The sequence below is a fragment of the Alligator mississippiensis genome, chromosome 2 (assembly GCF_030867095.1).
Source record: "Alligator mississippiensis isolate rAllMis1 chromosome 2, rAllMis1, whole genome shotgun sequence".
Lineage (NCBI taxonomy): Eukaryota > Metazoa > Chordata > Crocodylia > Alligatoridae > Alligator > Alligator mississippiensis.
In genome coordinates, this window is record NC_081825.1 from 213,014,197 (window position 1) to 213,038,926 (window position 24,730).

Sequence of the window (24,730 nt, forward strand, 5' to 3'; positions counted from 1 at the left end):
GGGGAGCAGCCAGACAAGGCACAGCTTCTCCCAGGGCTCCCAGCTCAAGCCAGGACTCATCTGACTGCTCCCCCAGCTGCTCTCACCGGCACTGCCTGCCTGTATGGATTTGGATTCAGCCTAGTCGAATCAGGACAGTGATTTGAATCACCAAATCAAATTACTGTCCCGCTGAATCTGAATCCGAAGCGAATACTTGCCGCTTCACACAGGTGTAATATATGTATATGTATGTTTCAGGTCAAACAACCTGCAACTAATTTTTTTCAGTTTTGTCTTTCAATACCTGAAACTAACCTTCTTTATATTTAAGTCAATTTTGAAACAAAAAACACTGTTTGAAAAAGAAATTTCAAAACACCTTATTTAGAAAAATTTAAAATAAAATGTCTGTACTTCTCCAAAATTTTTTCACCATTTTTGCAGCCAACTTCATCAAATCCAACACAAATCAGCCAATCATTTCTGTCCCTGAGCAACATTTATGATGAATTTACTACCTCCTGAAAAGAATTACCCAAATCTACCTGTGATAACTCTATAGAATCATATGTTATATTATATATGCACAGTTTGTATAAATCTGTACCAATATGTACATATGTGATTGATGGGTATATATTTTTAATAATTATTTCTCCTTGGGAAACAATTTTCAATCATTAAACACTAACTTTTAGTACATGACATGCAAAATTTAAATAAATGTAATGAAGATTGGAAACATTCAAAAACATTTTTTCCTTACAGTTAAAATGGTTGGGGTTACAAATGCCCAACAGACTCTCCAAAATTTGTTTGGCTGGAATCCAATCATCATCTCTATATCTTCACAAAATCTTTGCAAGCCTGTAAATAACAAATAAAAATATAATTAAAATAGAAAGAGACTGGCTGGAGTTTGCAAAATAGCTTCCCTGATCTCCCTTATGTCCAATTATGGTCTGATTTGTCAGTTTAAAACTTCTCTTTGTTTAGATGTATTTTTACAATTCTTTAGTTAACTGTAAAACTGAATGAGCAAGCTGTTTCTTCCGCAGAGTTTAGGATTCAGAACCTAGGCATATCTGAGGTAAGTAAAATAGACAACTCTATGACCTACCCATTAGTCTCTTCAACTTCCCCTACAGTCCCAGAGAGACTATAATCCTTTAAAGGAAGTTGAGTGGAATTGATCATTTCTTTCAATACGCAACATGGATTCCAGGAATTTTGAAGGCTACTACCTCGTCAACTGAAAGTCTGACCAGTTCTTAAATCTATTCTCTTTGTACGCTTATGTTAATCTGGAGATGTGATGGCTTATTATGTCAAAAGAGAGAATAGATGTAGGCTGACTATATTTTAAAATACGGCATGAATCATCATAAATGTATTAACTTTAATCAATGAGAATCTGCCCCAACATTTTTTGATATTACACATTTTCATTAATATTTTAGGTAAATATGTGGAAACACAGGGAAGGATGAAGATGATAATGATGAAAGAGAGAAAAAGGTGCTTGTTTCACTAAAGAATGCAGAGAAGTGACATAAGAACCTGAGTTCTCTCTTATCAAGATAATGCACTATATCCCATTTAATATAGATTATTAAATAAGTCAGTCAACAGTAGAAAAAGGTATGAGCCATAGTCATTTAAGCTCTGGTCCCTTGATATTGACAGAGTTGTGGTCACTTAGAAATTTATCCCTCTGTTTTCTCAAATTATGTAGTACTCAATTAAGTCTTTTATATGACAGCCTGCTATGCCAGCTAGCTTTTCTCATTTGTTACTGAAATTCTCTATGCTTAGTAAGGACCTTCTGTCTGATTTGTACTGGTCTAGCTCAACAGCTAGCATAAACTAGCCGAGTAGCTCCCACTTCAGGCCATCTGCTCAGTGGTGTTACTTTGCTTCGCATCACCTAAGGATCTGGCTCAGTGACTTTTCACTACCATTCAGCATGCCTGTTTATCACTAAGTAAACTGTCCATGCTCAATAACAGATGTTTCCTAACAGAGAACCACATTGTCATAAAACAAGGACATATCTATTAACTATTAATCCAAAAGGAACAAGAATATCCACCTCAGAACTCAATAAAATAAGTCACCTCTGTGCTTGTGAGTCTGGTAGGAAGTGAGGGAACTGGGACTTACACCTCCTATTTTAACTGCATTCCTCCTTCCTTACATGCCTTTGATAAAGAAAGCATTCCTTCTCTTTGCCCTAGTTGCTAATAGTTAAACCCTTCTCCTCAGATAGGACATTTCTATAACCTGTTTCTATGATTAGAAGCATTTACTTCTGCATTTTGGTCTGACTACCTATACTTGCTGTATCACAGGACTAAAGCACATGCTTAATTTTGTCTTTATTGCAGTCAATGAGATAATTGAAGCCCTGGCTAAAATGGGCCCTTAACTGAAGTTGTCAATTTGACCCTAAGTATTTTATATTACTGTCTTGTTACCTGCCTACTAAAGCTTTGTGAAATATTTGCAGGGAGCAATTTAAGTTTATCTACAGCCATGGGCAGATGTAGAATTCTGAAGGGGGGCAGGGGAACAGACGCTGCGGTACATCACATATAACACAACACATTTTTCTCCAGGTAAAAAGAAACTAGAAGCTTTACTAATATGGTAGAGGCCTAGGGCTATATTATGGAGTTCAAGATCAAAGTGAAAACAAATAAAATGTTATTGGAATGTGCATTAATTTACTATTTCATACATTATGTAAAAACACAACAAAGCAAGCAAAAATAATCAAAAGATGTTGTTTCTTTAGGCCTCTTGTCATTAAAATTAAATGTACATCTCTTTCAGATTCACAAAACAAAATTGAGCCTTTTTGAGCATCTAATCAGTGCATCCAATGCTTCACTGGAAGTTATTTCCACACCAAAATTGATGCTTGCTTAAGTTAATATTTCCACACCTGAAATAATGCTTTTAGAGTTAACAATCTGCAGGGCTGTGGAAACGGGAGCAACATTAAGACAAGTAGCTAAGACTACAGAAATGCAAAAGAAAGGATAGTTTAGTTAGGGGAACACTGAGACCATTAAAAAAGAGAGAAGGTCATTAACAACTGTGGAATGAAGAGTTTAGAAGGAATGAGGTAGATTAAAATGAGCAGTGAAATTAAGCGACTTCCTCACTGCTGCCTGCATAGAAATGCTGCTGCCTCTGTTAGGTTTAAACTTTGAGTGGACCAGGACTTATAGGGATTGTACCACAGCACCCCCCAGGATCCATCCTTGTCTACAGCATAGTAGCACAAGTATTGACTGCTGCATAGACATAGATGACAGACTAATAGATTAATAAATTAGTCACTTAATAGTAAATTCACTTTATCCATTTTCTGTCTTCAAAACTGCCTGTGAATGAAATCTATACAAATCCGTCTGAAAATCTTCATCAAATGTTTTCTGTTATCCCTAGAGTGCTCACAAACACTCCTCACTTCAAGTGTAGCTACAAGCAATAACAGCTCAGAAATCAAGCACACTAGAGTGGACAGAGGAGTGATATGCTACTTGTCTGTTTCCTTTGTACGTTAGTTTCCAATAAAAATAGAAAAGATTTTCTAATGAATTAAACACTGGACTTGGACTCAGGAGAACTGGATTTGATTCTGAGCTCTTTCAAGGATTTCATATGTGACTGTGGACAGTTCTCCTAATCTACCCACCTGTCTCAAATCCTTATCACTAAAAATAACGAGAAACTCTCTATGGGCACAAAAGTGTTGTGATGGTAAAAATCTATTAAAGTATGAGAAGTACAGTGTGATAAAGAGAGCCATGTAAGTATCTACAAACAAAAGTGCTCACAATGAGAAATTCAAAATTTACTGTCTGAATATATACTGCAGGAGTCATAGTTCATCATGTTGCTGAGCATTCCTGACAATACACTTCTTTGCCACGTTTCTGACAGGAAAACATATTTAAGGGGCACAAATTAAATTGAAGGGACTTCATTTCAAACTTCAGACAGCATTTTGCAGTATTTCACTCAACTCAGCATTGTTGTATTTGGCCTCAGGTTACAAAACATGCCAATGGGAATTATGTAGATGATGAAATTAATGCGCGAAGCCCTAAACCACTATTTATTAATTGTGCATCCATACTCTAAAGAAATGAAGAATAAATGTCTGTGCAGGGCTCATAGAACACAAGATGGTGTTTGACTGGATTTTTTTAATGAAAAAAATAAGTGATTGTAAGAAAATAACTGAGTCTTTTTTTTTAATTTAAAAATCTCGATGAGCTCAGCAAGCAGAACATGTAACAAGAGCTACAGACAGATTTATTCCATCATAAAAGCTCCTGTCTGGTACAGTGCCGATCTGCTTGTTTCAAAGAGTACAATAGAGAAAGGTGTCAGTGGAGTGTAAAACAAGCAATTGTCTGAGCTCAAAAAATATATTGTACCAATTTAAAGCACTGTTTGAAGAAATACACAAATGAAATAAGAATGCAGAGGTAGATCCACCTCTCTGAGTGCTAATCATGAACACTGCAGCACTTACTCCTGAAGAACTCCTTGCAAAAGTGACCCTCTTTCAGCCTAGGTATTCAAGTGAGTTAGGGTTGCAAGACGAGGGTCCGTTATTTCTAGTGCTACCAAAAGTGAGACGCCAATAGTTCTGGTATGAGGTTAATTCTAGGTGCTAATATTTGCTACATTCTATATCTTATAGTCTATTATTTTTACTTTATTAACCTATCATCTATTAATGCTGTAAGCAGGTAAATCAATGATGATTTTATCCAATAGGTCTTTTCAATGTCCAGGTATGTTTTACTAAAGTCCTATATAAAATCTAGATCGCTCATGTGGAACTGCTGACCTGTATTATATAACCATGTTTGTATACATCTGTTTTGCACAAAAATAAACATTTTAAAATATACTGTGTTAAATCAACAGGTGTGTCATTTGCAAATCAAAGGAAGTGATTCTTCCACTCTACTACTGAGCACTGATTAGGCCCCACCTGAAGTAGTGTGTCCAGTTTTGAGCCCCACACTTCAAGATAAATGTAGACAGATTGGAAAGAGTCTAGCAGAGAACAACAACAATGATTACAGACCTTGGAGGCATGACTTATGAGGAAAAGCTGAAAGAACTAGGTTTATGTTGTCCGGAGAAGAGAAGATTGATGGGGAATTTGACAGCAGTCTTCAAAGACCTGAAGGGCAATTATAGAGAGGATGGAGTTGGGCGGTCCTCTATGGCTGTAGGGCAGTGGTTTTCAAACAGTGTTTTGCAGAATCCTGGGATTCTGTGACAGGTCATTAGGGCTAGGGACAGACATTACACATAAATCAGTTAAGTGGTCAGAAACTGGTTTAACACCTGTAATAGAACAGAGGTTCAATGCACATAAACCAGTCTGAAAATGGCTGAAAACAGTTTGAAATAAACCTGGTTGATGTAGTATCAGACTTAACTGATTTGACTTCAACCAGTTTATGCAATGTCTGTCCCAGACCTCTTGCTGGTTTAAGATAAACCAGACTCCCCCAGCATCCCAGCATGCTCTCTGGGCTGGACAGGGCTCTCTGCTCCACAGCAGGTCTGGCCCATCTCCTCTGCTCCCTGGCTGCAGCTCCAGCAGAGACTTGCAGGCTGCTCCCCACCTCCCCCTCACAACTCTATGTTAAGCAGGAATTCCCCCCTCCCCTCTGCCTTGCTGAGAGGTGTCTGTGTATTAACTAGCAGACTACATGCTGGCTTTGGTCCGTGCTGTGACCAAGTCAGAATCAACAGGTTGCTGGTAATGTCCCTCTGTTGTTTTCTTAATGAGGCAATAAACACTGAGTTAAGGGTGATAAACACTGCTATCAGTTCCCTGCTGGGCTGGTCAAAGTGTCCTGCTGGGGCCTGGCCAACCCCACCCCCCCAGCTGAGTACAGTAGAAGGGAAGGGAGGGCTGCACTAGCGCCCCCTGGCTTCTAGCCTGAGCCACTGCAGGCATGTGCCTGAATTTCTGGAATGAAAAGGGAATGTCTATCCAACTACTCATTGGTTCAATCTTTGCAGGTTAGACTAACCTGCAAAGATTGAATCAATTCAGGCTCAGGCTTTTTGAATGTCTGTCCCTAGCTTAGGGGTTCTACAAAGAGTTTGGGGGTAATGGCAGTGGGGGCCTGGAGGCCACGTGCCTCCATTGCCAGGCCAGGTCACCTGGTTCCACATCAGTCTTTAGGAGAGGGTTAGGGGCTCCTTGGCAGACAAAGTGATATTGAAGGTTTCTATGACTAGGAATTCTGAAAACTACTGCCATAGAAGACAGGGCTAGGAGCCATGAATTCAAGCTGTAGTAGAGAAAATTTAGCTTGGTCCACCTAGAGAAGCTGTGGACTCTCCATCCCTTAAAATTTTCAAGATCAGGTTTCCAGACATTTGGTTGAGATGGTCTTGAGCAGGAGACTAGCCTGGATGAACTCATAAGGTCCCTTCCAGCCCTACTTCCCTATAACCCCATGATCCTGTTTAAGCATCAGAGATGCTTGAAACCTGTATAATTTTATTTGCAACTTCAGGTCTGCAAAACAATTCTGCAAGTAGTTTCAGACCGCTGCAGAATACAATGTTTACCTCCTGAGTGGGAAGGCGAAACTCCTTTCCATGGTAAAATGAAACTAAGTTTAACAAAGCAGTGAACCGTATGTAGTGCCCAAGGAATGGAAGGAAAATAAGGAACAAATATTCCACTAACAAATGCCAATGTATCCTTGTCTTTCACAGACACCAGAAATTTATATCTTACAGGTCTTCAAAGTATCATTGGTAACGACAAAAAATAGGTTTCTTACCTAATGAAAGACTGCTTAGTTAAAAAAAAAAAAGGTTAATGAGTAGAAATAAATATACACGAGCTACTCCAAGTGCTGCACAAAATGGGTTTTAGAATAAATGGCATTTCTTTAAAATGAAGAACAAAACCTGTGAGTGGGCACATTTGCAGTGCTTCTGCCACTCAGTGGTCAAAGCAGGAATAACTATACTTTTTATCCTTATTCAGTGAGTGTTATTTGGTTTATTTAAAAATATTGTTTCTGCACTGGCATATATGGTTGAGAGAAAGTAAAATTCTTCACAGTTAAAACTGGAAAGAGTGCAAAGGAAAGTGACAGAAATTATTACAGGTTTACAAGACATGGCATACAAGATACTATTAGAACTGGAAGTCTTTGGTCTGTATTTGTCTCTGGAATATGGAGTTAGACTAGATGATCTCTTGAGCTCCTTCCAGCTCCATTTTTCAATGATTCTCTGCTTCTACTTAATTTGAGCCACGTAAAATATCTAGATCCTCTAGCCATCCAGTTTCAAGGGAAGTCACTTGTGACAAGCTCAAAAGGTAGATTTATAGAAGGATTTGCACAAAAAAAATAGGAGGAAAATAATTATCTTAAATATGTCTAGCTTTTCTATTTGAAGGTTTCAGATGAGCCAATAATGATTAGCACCCCACATCCGATAACCCCATCCATTTTTGTAAAAATGCACATGGGTTTCAGCCTAGCAAATGATTCCATACAAGCAAAAGCCTGTGCCTATATAGAGACCCATTATGTGTCTGTGAGGGAACACAGTGTACAACCAAAGGCTGGATTGCAGCTAGGACTGATAATGGAGAAACGTATCTAAAACCATTCAAACTCATAATGGATTGGCGATGTCAATGCAGTAGTGTAACTAAGGATGAGCCAGTGTGGTACCAACTCCAGATGCCAACTTGGAGGGGTGAAAGATTGGCAGCTGCTGCTGTTGTCAGCTTGGCCATTACCACTGTCCAGTCCACAAAATATGCTTGTTATGCCTCTGTTTGCATGGACAGTGGTCTCTGCAAAGCATCAGGTGTTTAAAATCTTAGGAGGATAAGATTTAAAGACTACTATTGAGAACCTGGGCACACCAATTTAAAGGCCACTATTGAGAGCCTGAACCTAAATAACTTCTTTGTAATCACACTGGAGCTTTGAATACATATACACAACATTCACTGTTCCTAACACTGGCACAGTAAGAGTGTTGGCACAGATGAGGTCCCAGAGCCCAATGCTACTCCTACCACACTGCTGTCCAGTGTCCGCCAAACTTGCCCTGCTCTGGATAAGACAGGACCCCTCAAACTGATTTCACCAGTATTCCCAATTTGTTGTCTCTGGTGCAGCTGAACTAATACTAGCAATACTGACAAATGAGTTTGACAAATGGCCAAATGCAGCCAGGAAGTCTACGGTAGGAGCCAGCAAACAAGCTCAGGCCCTGCTTCCTAATTCTGAACTTTTAAACCACAATGCCCTGAGAAGAGGATGTTTTATTTTGCTTTGTTTTTTAATTCTTTGATAGGTTTCCATTAAAATAAACTTCAGCCCAAAGTAGCAATACACATGTTATAAACATATCTTACTGTTGAGCTTCCCACAAATCCTGTGGGTTTTCAATTAATCTACAGTTAGTCCAATGGGTATATAAAGAGAACAGCCTGACATTGTAATACTTGATTTTGGCTTAGAGCAATATGCCATCATCCCACTACATAAATAACTGCTGTCACTATGACAGGTAATGTTTAACACTTCTGGCCTACAGGCACATCCAGAAAAAGTGTTCAAACATACTCCTTTCTTACCAGAACTTTAACTAGCAAGCTAGTGGAGAATGTAGCAGGTAAAAGCTACTAAAACCCACTATTTTGCTCCATATTCTAATTTGCAATTATATTATATTTACTCAAATCTAAGATGAGGTTGGGGAGCAAGGAAACAATTTAGCATGGGGAGGCTCATCTTAGATTTAAGTACCAGCTGGGCAAGCTGGTGCTACAGCTCTGGCCAGGGCAGGTCTTGCTGGAGACTGGAGCCAGAGCTCCCACTATTGCCTGGCCGGGATCGGTGCTTCATGACCCTGATGGAGAAAGAGCTGGTATTTTTTCTCAACCAAGTCTAGACTAAGCTTTAATTAAAATACTTGCATTCCATGGCCATAAGAGCATTTGATCTGTTTGAAGTGCTGGCTTATTTAGCATTTTCTGACATTTTACATTCTGCAGGTGAGCCAAATTTCCCAGTCACAAAGAAAAGTTTTGTTCTAGGTCACTGTTGCTCAAAGTATGGCCCACAAGCTGGATCTAGCTTGCAGAGCTGATTCATCCAGCCCATTGGAGTCTCCAAAGGTTTGAACATCTGGCAGTGAGGGAGTGGTGGCAGCGTTAACTACTGAGACTCTGGCAGCCCCATAGCAATTAGTGATGCCACTGTTCCTCTGATGCTAAATTTTTGGGCCCATAGGGAGCCCCTGCTGTATATGGACCCATGCGACAGATTGAAGCCAGACCCAGTGTGCAGTGTCAGACAAGGTGTACAATCCTTTACCCAGTGCATGGGTGCAGTTCGCAGCCCCGGACCTGGCTCCCCACTCACCTGGTCCACATGCCAGAAAGGAAGGTTGAGCACCACTGCCCTTGGTTATACTCAGTGCAACTCCTCTCATTTGGGTGAGTGTCCATGCAGGTAAAATACAGCTCTAGACTTTCCAATAAGTTTACAGAATAAAACAGGAGATAAAACATACTCAGTGGCTCAAGTTATACTTTTTCCTGAACCCTTCTTGTCATCCCTTTTTTAATAATTTGTATTGCTCAAGCCACAAGCACCACAATTACCATAAAGTCCATGTGCCTTAATGTCTTTATACTGTAAAGACCTGATCTTACAATGCAGGTAAACCCAGGTGACAGATGAAAATCATTCTGCAGGATCTTGGCCTGAGAACATCAAGTTATGTGTGTGCACCTTAGAGGTTCTTTTCAATAAAAAATGAGAGGATTATTTGTGATCAACTGATATAACATTAGCACAATTAAGCCCTGATATGCAAAGCTCTGCAATCATATTCATTATCCTGAGTTTGAATGGTCATTTTCTAAAGCAACCTATCTATATAATTTCAAAAAAAAGTCCCCAGTGTCTCCAGAGAAGAAATGTTAAGAGTTTAAGACAAGCAGTTTCTTTTGGGGAGGGACAGTTAAATATTTCCTTGTATTATTGCGTGACCTTGCCAGCATCCAGGAATCAAACTGCTACAAATATTGCTGTTAAATAATTTCCAACACCAGATTTTCAGCTAGTGCAAACCAAGATACGGACATCAAGGGAGCTCAGTTGCTTTTCACCAGCTGAGGATATGCTACATCCTTCTTAAATTTGGACTGTATTAAATGTCTTATTAGAACGTCTGTAGGCCCAGTGATAACACTTATCATAATTAACCACTTGCTATGGTAACCAGCTCACTGTTGGTTTTATAGAAATATAGTTAATTTGATGAGATGCTTCTAGAGGAATGCTAAAGCAATGAAGCATACCTGAATTGCTCTTTCATTTTAAACAGTGTTCCTAAACGAACTTTTCCCTCCTTAGTTTGCTGAATTTTTACTCTCTTTTTTCTGGAGAATTTGAAAGGAAATAGTCTTCCAGACTCCATTTCCTAATTTGTCATAGACCATCAATACCCCTTTTATACATGCAGCCCTAAGTGCTATTCATTAACATTGCTCATTTCTTACCATATATGTATGAAACCCCAACAAGTTCAAATATGGCAATGATGACAAGAGAGTAAGAGGCTGCATAAGTATCCACAAGCTGGAGCATGTACATTCCACCCTAAAGTTAAAAAAGAAGGGGAAAAACAATGACATATGGTACATATCTGCTATATAGATATTGCAACGCTCTTCACATATATCACATTGTAGTGTTCCTGTCCTCAATATAACATAAAGGATGAGAAATTGACTAAATAACTTTTCATCTCTCATTCTTTGGTTTAAATCTATCCTACGATTGATAAAGCCAGTAGTTGCTGCAACTGTTCAGGAGCCAATGTGTAATGAATGTGTGTGGCATCAAAATGAATAGGGATCCAGGACAAATATATATATATCACAACTGCCACTCCTTCTTCACAATCTCAGCAAAAAGGACACATATTGAGTGGGAATGAATATCCTACTCTCTTTCTCAGAAAGCCCACAATGGTCCATGCTGAACTACACTGGATATAGGCCATGGGAAGCTTCTACAACCACTGTCTAATGTTCTCTCTGTTCTGTTTCCTAATGGCACAAGTAGAGCAACTCTCACCAGTGCCAAATTCATATTAAATACATCCTTTTCATTTATACGATATAAACACATGAAATATCTGTGTCTAGGATATACCATAGTAGCCCACTCCATGCACTTCAGAAAAACTATTAGACTTTTAACCAAATTTTACTGAGATTTTTTTTTCTCCTTCTACCTGTAATGATACATAGTTTAGTGTTTATGAGTTCTGGCTTGCAGGGCACTGTGAACCATAAAAATCTCTCAAATTGATCTAAAATGGCACAGATTTTTAAAACTGATTATCTCTGGTTGGACCCGCTAGGGAAAGTCTCTTCTTCCATGGGTTAAAGCTCCTGTCTCACAATCTGCAAGCGCTGTAACAATGTTACAAAGCTGTAACAAGGTTCTGTACCAAAAAACTGTTCCTGGGTTGAAAACCTTTCTTCAGTCTGTGAGGATCTGAACATTCTCTACCACGCAGAATTGTCCTCCAACCACACAACTATAATGCTTGTCTGGGTGAGTGCACTCTCTAATATCTTCCATTGAAGCTCTGCCTCTCTGTAGAAAAGACCTCAGTATTCACTGAACCAGCAAGTGAACAAGAGAGAGCAAGACCATGTAAGCCTAATGGTTAGGGCACTCACCTGCAGCAGTCTGGAGCAGCAGACCACAACTTGCAGTACTATTTTAGCATTTTATCCAATGACTATTCAATGTAAACTACATCAAGGGAGGTGAACTCTTACCCAGAATTATCCTCAGGGTTGCCAACTGTCTGTAATATTATGGACAGACCATAAAAAACAAAGATAAAAATCCCTGTCCATGAAATCCTTAAAAAAAAACTTAGCAGCCTATAAAAAAACAAAAACAAAAAGCCCCTGATTTGAAGCTCCATTGCTGGAAAGAAACTGGAGCCATTGTGGAAGAGCAGACAGAGCAGAGTAGCAGCACCAGGTGTCTGAGCAGGAGCCCAGCACCCTGTTGTCAGGGCTTTGTGGCTCATGGGAGTCTTCATACCTCCCTCTCCTGCCCCCAGCCATGTACTACTGCTGCTGCCTCCTCTCTCCTGCCTGTCACTGCTCACCCCCTGGGTAGGCAGACAGTATTCCTCCTTTGGTGGTCCATTTCAGCATGGTGCAGGGTGTGGTTGGAGCATCAGGGTGTGGGGGTGAGTAGAGGACACACTGCTGCTTTCAAGCAGGGTTGCCATCCCAATATTTTTTTTTTCAGATAAACTGCACATTTTTTGATAGCCAAACATTTTTACTGTGGTTGGTGTTGAACCCCAAAGGGTTATATTTGCATTGTGTAAAACATGTAGAAAAGTTTGGTTGTCAGAAAAAGTTTGCTGATTGTCAGTAAAAAAATTGTCTTGGGTTGGCAATCTTACAGATAACCACCCCTGACAGATGAAAGATGTGGGTTTGACCCCTTCAGGCAGAGGTTGGAATTAAATACAGATTTTCTATTTCCTTAGTTTAACAGTAAGTCCTGCCTAGTTCTTTGAAAGAAAGGAGACAGGCACTTTGACAACCAGGAGAGAACCCAGGGTTGCAGATCCAAATGGATGGAGGACTTGGAAGTTACTATTTTCTTAAATTGTGGCACTACTTGAAGTTCCTCAGAGGTTTGCAGTGGTAGAGTGTATCTCAAAGAGAAAGGGCAGAGAATGGGCAAAATGTTCACAGGTGAATGATATATTTTTTTTGATGCAGCTGCACACTATTTTACACTTGTTGACTCCAAATGTTTGATATTAGGGCATGAATGTACCCACATGACCAACTTATTAAAAAATATTTGTTATTTTAGGTGCCCAAACTAAGAAAATTTAAAAGGGGCTAATTTTCAGAAAGTTCCTTAGTTTGGGCCCCTTAAACATACCACATTTTGAGCATCTGAAAGAAAAAGAAAAACACATCAAAATCAATGGCCATAAAATGAATGCCATGTATTTCATTTCATCAGCATGAAATATACTTAAATAGAAACTGAAATGTAATTTTCTTTCACTTTCAGAACATCAGACCTTATCCCATTAGGAGAGTAAACAGAATGATGATTACCCAAAGACAAATCATAGAGATGATCAAAGACAATATTTTTTACCTGAGTGATCATAGGAAATCCCATGATGAAAAAGGAAATGCAACAACCAAGAGTGAAGAGTGGTTTGTGAGTACGTAAGTATTTGGGAAACTCATCTGAAACGGAGGTCACTATTGTCTCAATAGTAGCAAACTGGGAACATCAGAGAAAACAAAATGTTAGCCACATTAATTCAATGTATATGTAAAAGAGAGAGACAGATCATTTGAAAAATTAATGGCATTGGATTATACTCATCTGTCATCTTAAATATTAACTTTGAAACTTCAAAGCACCCAGGTGAATTATGTATTGGTGTTCTTATTCTCTTTGCAAAGAGACTCAATGACTACATGAGAAACAACATATGGTATGGTAATCTTGAAGACAGAGGAACAGGTGAGCCAACAGGAAAAAGGTAGGTAAAAAGTTTACCATAGTGTCCAATCCAAGGGTCAGAAGCATCAAAAAGAAGATTATAGCCCAAAATGGAGAGAGAGGAAGCCTTGTTAAGGCTTCAGGGTAAACCACAAAAGCAATACCTGGACCTAGAAATGAGGAGAAAAAGGAAATGGTTGTGATATCTTAATCGTATTGTTATGGAGGAAATTTGCAGGCTATTGCAAAGAGCTAAATGTCTGAAGATACTGAAGTATTACTTTATTCCAGAATGTAATTAAAGGGACAAATTCTGTATCTCTTACTTACATGGAGCTGGGCCTCATGCCACTGCAAGGCAAAGATGACAGAATTTGTCTCTGAATGGTTCTTTGCATTCATGGTTTTCAGCACACACATACACTCATGATTTCCAAGCTGCAGGATAGATGCTTGACCTGGACACTAAAGCACTGACCCAAATCAGACAACTGTAGCAAGCAAGGAAATTCAGTGCTGCAGCTGTAATTTTTTTCTTGCTTTGGAGTCAATTTCCCACTACATCCCCAGAGAACTAGAGGCCTAACCTTAGATTATCCACACATTAATTCCACATGGATCAATAACTATAAAGGGGCTTCTTTTTAAATCAGCAACATGTAATACAACTGTCCCTAGACAGAAGGTTTGTGCATATATCACGGAGCAGATTCTGATATCAGATGCATGGCACACAGGGATATATATCTAAAAGGAAAATCTTACAACAGAAAAAAAATAGTAAGTAATACACAGCAGCATGAAGAGTTTCAACCTCAGCTATGAAATTCTACAGTTTTGGAAGGACTTATCCTTTTTTCATTGTTATTTTGGATAACCTGGACTATAATTTCTGTTAGGCAAGAAATAAAGTATGGTCAGAACTGGCTAATAAGGGCTGGGGAAAGCACTAAGAAAAACAAAAGTTGCAGGAACTGTGTGATTGCAATTCATCAGTCAACACTCCTTTACATTCCTGCCCTATTTGTCCACAGTGAATCCTAGCCCATTTGTAATGTTATGGAAGGTGAAGCCTTTCCAGTGAGAAAGAAATCTGAGATCCTCATCATTTAATATCCCAGAGTACAGGGTGTTAGCCCCACTCTCACAGTCAAATTCCAGTTGGGAGCATAACTTCCCCATATTGCCCCAGTTACTCTAAGTGAGCTGGTTCCCCATCATTTTCTCAGCAAAGTTGTAGATAATTGTTGGTCCATTTCAGAACTAATCTGTAGTCTGTAAAGTTTTGGAGGATCGTTCCGAAGACAACAAGTATAAAGAGTTTTCTTTTTTTATCATTAGAAAGGATTTTATTGTAAACATTTTAATACAAGCTGAATTCTTTAAACTTGCTTGTAAATAGACATTTTTTTTCTGTATGGGAAAGCATATGTGAAGACATATATTCATAAACACATCCTTTCATCTCTCATTTAAAGATTTGTTCTGGACAATTAGTGATAGGGGGCCTGTTTGCCCTAGTTTACTACATTTGGAAATTAAAATAAAAGTTCAAAATAATGAATTCCCATTAATCACACTCTTTAGGAAAAGTTTAATTCCAGACTATGAAATTGCAGGTGTCTTTTGATATAGACTCCTTTGCTCTCCAGACTATGAAATTGCAGGTGTCTTGATACAGACTCCTTTGCTCTCCAAAGCAATGCTCCTCAAACTCTGAGTCATGGGCAATATGCTGCCTGAGAGACCCTGTTTGCTTGCAGTCACAGGACATTAACAAGTAAAAGCAGAGATTGAGAGGGACCCCAAATTGTAATGTTACCTACAGGAACATGACTTGCTGGGTATAGTTGCCCCTGGGTTAGCAATAGTGAGAATCACTGGTTTTGGACCTCAGAACAGTAGGCAGGGTAGGTGATCAGTATCCAAGCATAAATCACCAATCACAAGAGAACTAACCACAGGCATATTTTCTCCATCAGTCAGAAAAGAAGGATGTACAAACCACTGGGAAAATGTGCTTGAAAAAAACCTAACAATTTAACATTTTCAGATATGAGGAATATACAGAGACATTCATAAGTAAAGAACGCTGCAAAGAATTCTATTGGGACTTCACACACAGTTTTGCAGTGGAAAAGGTAAAAGGTCCTGAACTTGGATTTTAAATGGCTGTTATGGAGAGATAGTCAAAAATGTGAAAGAGAAACATCAGAAAGAGCAGTTTCATGGAAATGGAACTTTCCACAGGAAAAATTTCAATTTTGACAGGATTTTAATCAATGCAACAATTCTAAAGGAAAATAATATTTAGAAAATATTGACAGAGGCCTGTTTTCTCAGGGCGGGTTGCTTCAAATTAATCAATGACCTTTTTGCAATCCATTTCAACAGATTCCAAATTAATCTCTAAAGGCATAAAGGTTACAGGAATCTTCTAAGTTTTCTTCAGGAAAATAGTTAAAATATCAGTAGCATGGGCTCAAATGGCTCCCTCTGGCTGCTCTTTCATCATTTCTTAACAAGTTCTGTGGAATGGAATGAGGAGTTCCATAGTGGTTCCTTCCAGGGCCAATTTAGCAGTTTTTTGAAGCAACAAAGGATACTTTTGAAATTGTTTCAGCTTAAAAAAATTACAGCTGTAAAAAATGTTTTAAGAAGAAACTTTGCTTCATTTTGTAACGATATTTTGTGGACCAGATATTTTTTTTTCCTTCCTGTCCACAGGATGGAAGACAATGACCAGATTTACCTTTGAGGCCCAAGATTTCAATGCCATTGGTTTCTGTTGGAAAAGCTTACATTTTAGATAGTCCATATATAGTCCATGTGAGCTTATATCTGCTACGTTCTTTCATTGTAGCTGTAGACTGTAGCTTCATTTGCTCTTCAGTAATGAACCATCTAAGCTGCTTACCAACATCAATAATTGCTTAGATGAGCACTGTACAACTGAAAGTCTAGTATTACATGCTGCATGGAGGACAAGTGAAGAATTTGCTCTTGTAAGTTCTTCAGGAACAAGATGTTCTCCTGTGTTCCTTTATGGCATGTAAGAAAGCTAGCATGAGTTTATGCTGCCCATAGACATTGCTGCATTCCTTTCAACATTGCCTTTGGGAAACACTTGTCATTTGTAACCTTCAAACCTTTCAAGTACAAAATGGGTTTTCCTAACATGCTCTGCCACTTGGTTGATTGGGTGTTCACTGCTCTGTCAGGTGCAGAAGAGATCTCCCTCAGAATATCACTCATATAAGCATAACCCATGACAAATCCAGTTGTTTTCAATGCCACGTTGCCAGGAAACAAAACCATTGCTTTCAGCTGTCATTATACAAGGACTGTCAGAAACAGAAGTCTGGCATGGGAAACATGTAGGACAATGAATGATAATAATACTGTTATTACTGGCCTGTCACAGACAGACCTTAGCACAGCTAAGTTCTTAGTACAGCTTCCAGGCCAAGAAGATTATATTACTGCTGAAGGTTAATGAAGTATATTTTTAACATCCCCATGGGTAGATGCAAGAAGTTGTGTACATGCACATGGATTTTTCATTTGACTCATGCAGTAGAGTTTCTACATAAAAATTGCAAGTATCCAAGTTGGGGTCTGAGTTATAACAATGAGCAAGTTACAATGACTCCAGCTGGAAGATGGGATCTTTAAATACTGTTTTATCTTCTCCTTCCGACAGATGAGACATGTAAAACTGAATTACTATTAATTGATGACATGTATGCTGCATCATCCAGTTCTTGCTGGGAAGAGGTTGAGTTTACAAGCTGAGGCAGAACTCTATTTCAGTTTATACACCCAAATTAAAGTTGTCAAGGCCCATAACTGCTCTTTTGGGCACACAGGCACAGCCAGTGATCCTACTCCATGCTCTGTTTGGATGAATATGTATCCACATAGCTACTGAGCTTGGGCAGTTGGCTACACCCTGGCCAAGCAGGTACTCAGCTCTGTACACACATGCCAGAGCATATGACCTAAATTTTTGGCCTGGCAAAAAACAGGAGGTGGGAGGACTTCCCATACTGTAGCCCAGTAGCCAACGCCTACGCTCTAAGAACAAGGAGACCTCAGCTCTAGACCTGCCTTACCCAGGAAGGTTTTGAAAATGTGCATCTTTGAATTCCCCAGCACAGTGCTCTAATCACAGGCCACTGGTCAGGCATCATCAAGGCTCCTCTCCAGGCCTCTTCTTGAAGGTAAGCCACTGTACAGTACGTTTAATATTCATTGGAGAAAAGGGATGGAGAACAGTGGGGAAGTTTCTGCCCCATTGGAGCAAGGGTCCAGGGTAGAAGCCAGGGCCTCTCCTTTCCAGAACAGCAGCCATCTCATTAAGCCACACATTCTTTAGCTTATTCTCTTCCTTTTACCTCTTTCTTTTGGCTGCCCAGGGAGCCAACTTCAAGAGGAAGGCTGGGAAGGAGATTAAATAATGGCTAGCCTGCCATCTGGTGCTAGATAAAGCGGGGCTGAAACCTAGATCTTCCACTCCCTAAGCCATAAACACTAAGTTTTGGGCTAAAATATGAGAGGGGCCTCCTCCTCTTCTTTTGTCATCTAAAACTTGCTAGTCATGGGGTTTCACTGGAAATATGGTCTTCAATATTTTGGTTGTAGCGGTGTTGATCTAAGGACATAGGCAGGGAAGGTTCTTTGAGTAGACGTGATGTCTTTTATTAGAAAAACTGAGTAGTTGGAAAAAAGTTCTTAGCAAGTTTTTGGGCACAGTGACCCTTCTTCAGGCATAGAAAGTCTTTGCTGGTCTGAGACTCCAAGGAATGAGAGAAGCTGAAAGTGTGACAGGATGTCAGTGAGAATGTAAATAGGTAGAAATTAGAAAAACAAAAGGTAAAGCTGGGAAGGGAGGGTGGAAAAAAACCAAAGGTAAGCTTTTATAGTATCAACTCCCAAGCCACACAGTTCACTGAATGGAAATTAATTCTCACTAACACTGACTCAGTACAAAAAAGAAGATGCTGTAACTACAAAGACTACCACACTCAAGGGAGAACTGGATTTCTGTTTTCTGTCATCAATTCACTCATGTGGTCTTTGAACTGAGATACTTATCAGGTACATTCAAGCCACATTCAGCATTTTGTGCTACTGAATTTATCTACACAATAAACCTGTCTGCAAAATAATTTAATGTCTATGTTTCAATGCAGCCAGTGAAACATTGTCATGCCCAGGGGCAGGAGCCTGTGACATTCACTTTCTGAACACTTCAGTCCTCCTTATGTATTCTTTGCTGTTCCCCTTCCTCCCCTGAGAGACTGTTATTCATTTCCTCCAGGGCTTGGAAAATATTATATTACTGCTGAAGGTTAATGAGATATATTTTTAACATTCCCATGGGTAGATGCAAGAAGTTGTGTATGCACACATGGATTTTTTGGCAAAATTATTTCAAATTCATCTTATTTCATTGTGTAGTATGGTTCAAAGGCCTTGAAGCTTTAGTCTCAAAGGGTTCTGTCTTCCTATTATTTAAGATGGGGCATCAAACATACAGCCCACAGGCTGGATCTGGACTGTGGAGCCACATGATCTAGCCCATGGGTCTTGGACTGACCCAGCACATCACAGGTGGCATACAGAGCCTATCTTGCATGTAGGCTGGCCTGGAGCCATGGCCGCTACATGCAGCACAGGAGGTCTATCCAGAGCGCAAGCTGCATGTAACACCTGAGCGAGATGGACCCTGTATCCTGAATCTGCAGCTGGTCTGGACTGGGCTGTACCAGAGCCAGTATGCAGGACCAGTATGACAGGGCAGGCCAGCTTTCTGTGCCACATGCAGTATGCATAGTCAGCTCAGTCCATGTGATGTGTGTAGCATGCACAGGTCCTGCTCCAGGACCTGGCACCATAGGTACTGCTTACAGCACAGTGAGCATACTATATATTGCACTCCATTGTATCAGTCCTGTGCACTGGATCTGGGGTGGCATGATCTGACCCTCAGACCAGACCAGAGATGCTCTTCTGGCTCACACGGGTGGATGAGTTTGCCACTCCTGATTTAAGAGATCCCTTTACCTCTGAATGGATGTTTTTGTCATTTTCATCAGAGCTTAATTCAATGCTAGTGGATCATAAAATAGTATGGGAGATGATAAAAAAAGATATTTCCAGTACAGTGTTATACTCAAAGCACAATGGTGACATCAAAATCTTAAGTGTGGCAAGCAAATAGAAATATATACAGACACAGTTATACACACACACACATACATATACACACACAAATATACATACACACATATATAGATATATAGATATAGCTACATACACACATTTTTTCCATACTTTGTGAGTGGAAAGTGTGTGTGCGTGTGCATACACATACATATATATGTGTATATATATATGTGTGTGTGTATGTACACATGCATGCACGACACATGCACACATGTGCGCACACACTTTCCACTCAGAGTAGGGAAATTAGTTAATATAACAAACAGATAAGCAATCTTGCTGAATAGGAAAAGTATGCTGGGGTAAAAAACAGATCCTTAGCCCACAGCCAAAGAACATAAAATAGCACATCACATTCAAATATTACTGGAATGAAAAAAAGACCTTTAAGATTTACTGTATGCCAAGGATGCTACACATATTCCATTATGTTCTGGGTGGAAAAAACATACCAAAGCTGTGGAGCCTGGATGCAATTATAACAAAAGGGTGGTCAGTCACGTGCTATAACCGCTCAGATTGAAGCTACTTTCATTAAATGTAAAGGCAGCACTCTATTCCTCAGATGTTACTATTATTAGTTATTTGTATAGTAACACTCAGCAGCTCTCAACAGATCAAACTAAGGGTTATTCTGAGGGAGCCAGACACAACTCATATGCTGGTGTAATTTATGCAGATATCTAGTTACTACATTTTTTCCCCAGGTAACTATATCTCAGAGTGTGACTTACTTGGTGCAGGGCCATCATACTGTGTCCATTCTCTTTATGTACTTACGAAAAGACTGTACAAGTGTGAATATATTATGCCTGCATCTCAAATTATTTTTACTCTGAGGTAAAACTGTCCCCTAAAAAAAAAATCTCCTGTAACTATGGACTAGTATATGATATACCAGCATGTGTTTCATGGTCCATAGAAACAAGCCAGTCATCTCTGTTCTTGTGCAATTTACATCTGTGAACAAATTAAAGATAAATTACACTGACATCAACACATTGTGTGTCAGTACAATATGTTAATAGAACTGAATCAGGAATTGCTCAGTCATTCAAAATTCAACCACAAACAGGAAAAAGTCTGGAAAGCTTATCCAAATGTCTGTGTTTTTTAAGAAGTTCTACCATTTGGTATTCTTTAATGAAAAGGGAGTTGCTGGGTTTTGAAATACATGCAGGCTAAGTGCACGCATATGGGGAGGCTTGAGAGAGGTTAGATAGGGTTAAAAATAGCCACCCAATCTAACATAGTTTGCCCATGTGCAGACCTTACACTTAGACCAATCTCAGTGATTGGAAATCAAATCTAAACCCGTAACAGTACAGAAGTTCTGTGCACACAGACCTCTCTAAAAATGGTAGAACCCAGGCCAAGATAGACCTGGATGAATGTACACTCAAATTTAATCAATCTAGGTAAAACTGGTGAATGGAACTTTTGTACAGTTACCTGCACAGCCCCTGGGTGGGAAAGCCCAGCTGCTGACCCATCCTGGGGCTGTGCTTTTCCTACCCATCCCCTGGCACCAGGCTATTTTTAGCACGCCCCCCATGCCACTTGCAGCCACACCTGTGGACCAGCCAGACCCCCCCTTTCCCCCACCCACATCACCCCCCATCTCACAAGCCACTTCAGGTGCCAGTTTTATTAGCACTCACCAATGCTAGGAACTAAGGAAGTAAGCGTCGGTATAGGGAAGAGGCAGGAGAGATGTAGGGGTAGGTTTACAAGGGAGTCTCAGTGGGCTAAAAATAGCCCCTGGTTCTCCTAAGCTTCCCTTGAAGACCTTGCAAGCCCTCCTGATGCCACCAAACCCTCCCAGACCCAGGTAACTCCCTGCGGTTGCTGGCTACCCCCAATCCCTTCTGCAGACACCACATGCCTCCCCTGCACCCCCAAGCCTTCCCACGGATGTCACCTGATCCCTCCCATGGATCCCGCCTGCCCCTCCATGCCCCCCACAGATGCCACCTGCACCCCCAAACACTCCTGTGGATCCCACCTGCCTCCCAATCTCCCTGCAGATCCCACTTTCCCCCATCTCCCTTTAGACTCCTGATCCCCCACAAGCCTACTTCCCCCCCCCCCCATCCACCCAACACCCCCGATCCAAACTTACCTTATATTGGGTGGCCATTTTTAATGTTATCTAACCTGGTGCTAACCTCCCCAATGTCAGCACTTAGCTGTACTGTCTTTCCTATTCTAACCTCTCCCCAGTTCCCTTTTTTCATCCAACAAATCTTTACTTTCCTATCTCTCTCTCCCAGGACTTAATTACCTATTCACACTCCCAAGTCATGCACATTCATCTCTATCAACGATATCCACAGTACCCTCACTTCAAATCTCAAGTCAAGAACCCCTTTTACTTGTTACTGGACTTCAGGAAGTAGAAACAGAAGCAGCAAGGAGGGTTGGTGGTTGCTTAGAGAGACTGTGGGTTAATCTGAATTAATCTTGCAGGGGTCTAAAATCACCAGTCATTTAGTTAAGTTTCTTTTTTCTTCTACCCATAAACAGCAAGATAGCTTACTGTAGTATTTTGAAAACCCCACAGGCACTAGGTGGTATTGGACAGTTCAGCACAGCAACTGTATTAAAGGCCCACATAGATGGCTTAGTAGTTCCCCATCTAAATGATACATGTTTGCATTGCAACATCTATATCATTAAAAGATATTTATACCATGCACTTCAGAATCCAACCTAAGTTATGCAACAGTAGTGTACAGTACCTTGATCTGCCACATCTTCAATATCTACTTTAAGTTCATTTGCCATGAAGCCAATAACTGAAAAGATGACAAAGCCAGCAAATATACTTGTGGCACTGTTGGTACATGTTACTATCAGCGTGTCTCTGAGGAGAAAAAGCATATGCCAGCTTGATATAATAAGTAAGAGAGAGATCCAAATGCAGTACATTCTCATACACAAGCTATAAGAATAAGGATTATTTTCTATGCAAACACTTGCATATCCCTTCTCCAGTGAATTTAGTGTGATTAAAATGTGAGAAAGACCCAGAGATGGAAGTCTTCAGATAAGAAACAAGAGGCAGGCACGAGTACAAGTTTCCTTTCATTGACCCACTAGTAATCTAGCAGGAACTTCAAAAGTACATTAGGTCTGCATGCCTTTTCAGTTCTTTGAAAAAGGGTTATTAACTTGAAGAAACTATCAAGAATTGCAGTAAAGTCAGGGATTTTCTCCTGTTTAATGCATTTCATGAAGGCTGCCAAACAGGCATCAGACTTTCAACTGCTGTCTGTCTTTACTGGATTTAAATCAGACAACTCAAGTCAAAGCTTTCAAATCCAGGTGCATTCCCCTAAGTACACTCCCTTCCATGCAGTCATTCTAAAATACTTTTTGATACTGTGCTTATTATTTTTCAGTGTTGCAAGGAGCACTCTCAAGAGACTTGAGTGCCTGAGCAATATGCCTTATTCTGTAAGCAGATGTGACTTTACAAGAAAAAAAGAATATGTAATGATCCCTCTTCATAGATCTTACCTAGTGGCTACACTGTCTATCCTGCCATTAATACAAGTGTGTGTGAGAGATTCTGACTTAAACTGCTATGATTTAAGAATAAGCAAACTATTTGTCAAAAATTCAGACTCGGGGGAAAAATAGTTTTCTCCAAGTTGGCACTGAATTGCTTACCATCTTGCTTACTCAGTAGGCCTAAAATGAAAAGCAATCTAGAAAGCTGTCAAGAACCATGCTGAGCTGACAACACCTTGAGTCCCTCCTGGAACATTCCTTAAGCAAGATAGTATTAAATAGATTATCGTTCGTCAAGTCTGCTGAAAGTAGATAATGTTCTGCTTGGAAGGAGATCACTGTATGCTAATCATATTCCAAAGGAAGGCTTTTGGCTGTGGATAATCCTCAGAATTAGAAAGGAGTGGGAAATAACATTGGCGCTGTTTCAGAAACAGGGAGACTATAAAGGAGTTTATAACATTTAGAGTGTGTTACAAAGAAGGTTTAAAGAAACCTTGTGCAACTATAGATAGGTTTGTAAAGTTTACAAAAAAAAAGGCAATGGAGACAACTCTAAAAAAAAGAAAAATTAAATTTGCATTTGCAATGCTAGAATGAACTGGCCAGAAAGTAAAACAGAATATATCTACATTTCACTGGCTACTTCTAGAGACTGCCACTGTGAAATCATGCACTACCTAACTTCTTCTTGCTCCACAGGCAACAAATGCCCCACCCTCTCCTTTCCAGAGAAAGAAAAAAAATGCTGTTTTTGGGTGCATGTCCAGAGGATTCCTTATGATTGTGACAGAATCAAAGAAAATAGCTCTAGAAGGGATACCAGAAAGCCAACTAGTCCAGTCCCCTGCTGAATTAATATCCCTGTCTAAATCATCCTAGTAAAATGTTTGTCTGACCTGCCCATAAAAATTCCAGTGATGGTGATTCTCAACTCATCTACACAATCTGTTCCATTACTTAATTGACCTAATGGTTAAAAAGTTCTTTCTAAAATCTAACCTAAGTAATTTTGCAATTTAAACTCATTACTTCTGGTCCTGTCCCCTGTGGGCGCAGGGAACAGTTGACCACCTTCCTCCGTGCAACAATCCTTTTTGTATTTGAGCATGATCAGAACCAAGAACAGCATTGGGCTTGCCCTGGAAGCATAACAAAAAGCAGCTATTTGACTTTTGGGGGGAAATTCTGAATGCATGGAAAGTTGGGGGGGGGCACACCTGCATGCTACCACAGCAATGCAAGTGAGATACATGGCTGTTAAGTTACAAGGGTTTTGCACAGTTGGGTAGCCACTGGAGCATGCAGGCACAAGTACAACATAACAGTGAACAGCAATATCATTCTGCATCAATACACAGTAAAATCTAGTTAAT

General features: G+C 39.9%; 1 protein-coding gene across 1 annotated transcript in view; it reads right to left on the reverse strand.

Annotated features, from left to right (window-relative positions):
• SLC6A5 (solute carrier family 6 member 5) overlaps nucleotides 1-24,730 on the reverse strand; it is a 55,429-nt gene that overhangs the window by 11,727 nt on the left and 18,972 nt on the right. Inside the window, exons 7-11 of the mRNA XM_019476652.2 lie at nucleotides 22,580-22,704; nucleotides 13,665-13,777; nucleotides 13,251-13,382; nucleotides 10,589-10,688; nucleotides 749-849 (exon numbers count right to left, since the gene is read on the reverse strand). Coding sequence (XP_019332197.1) covers nucleotides 749-849; nucleotides 10,589-10,688; nucleotides 13,251-13,382; nucleotides 13,665-13,777; nucleotides 22,580-22,704 — 571 coding nt within the window. The remainder of the gene's footprint in view (nucleotides 1-748; nucleotides 850-10,588; nucleotides 10,689-13,250; nucleotides 13,383-13,664; nucleotides 13,778-22,579; nucleotides 22,705-24,730) is intronic.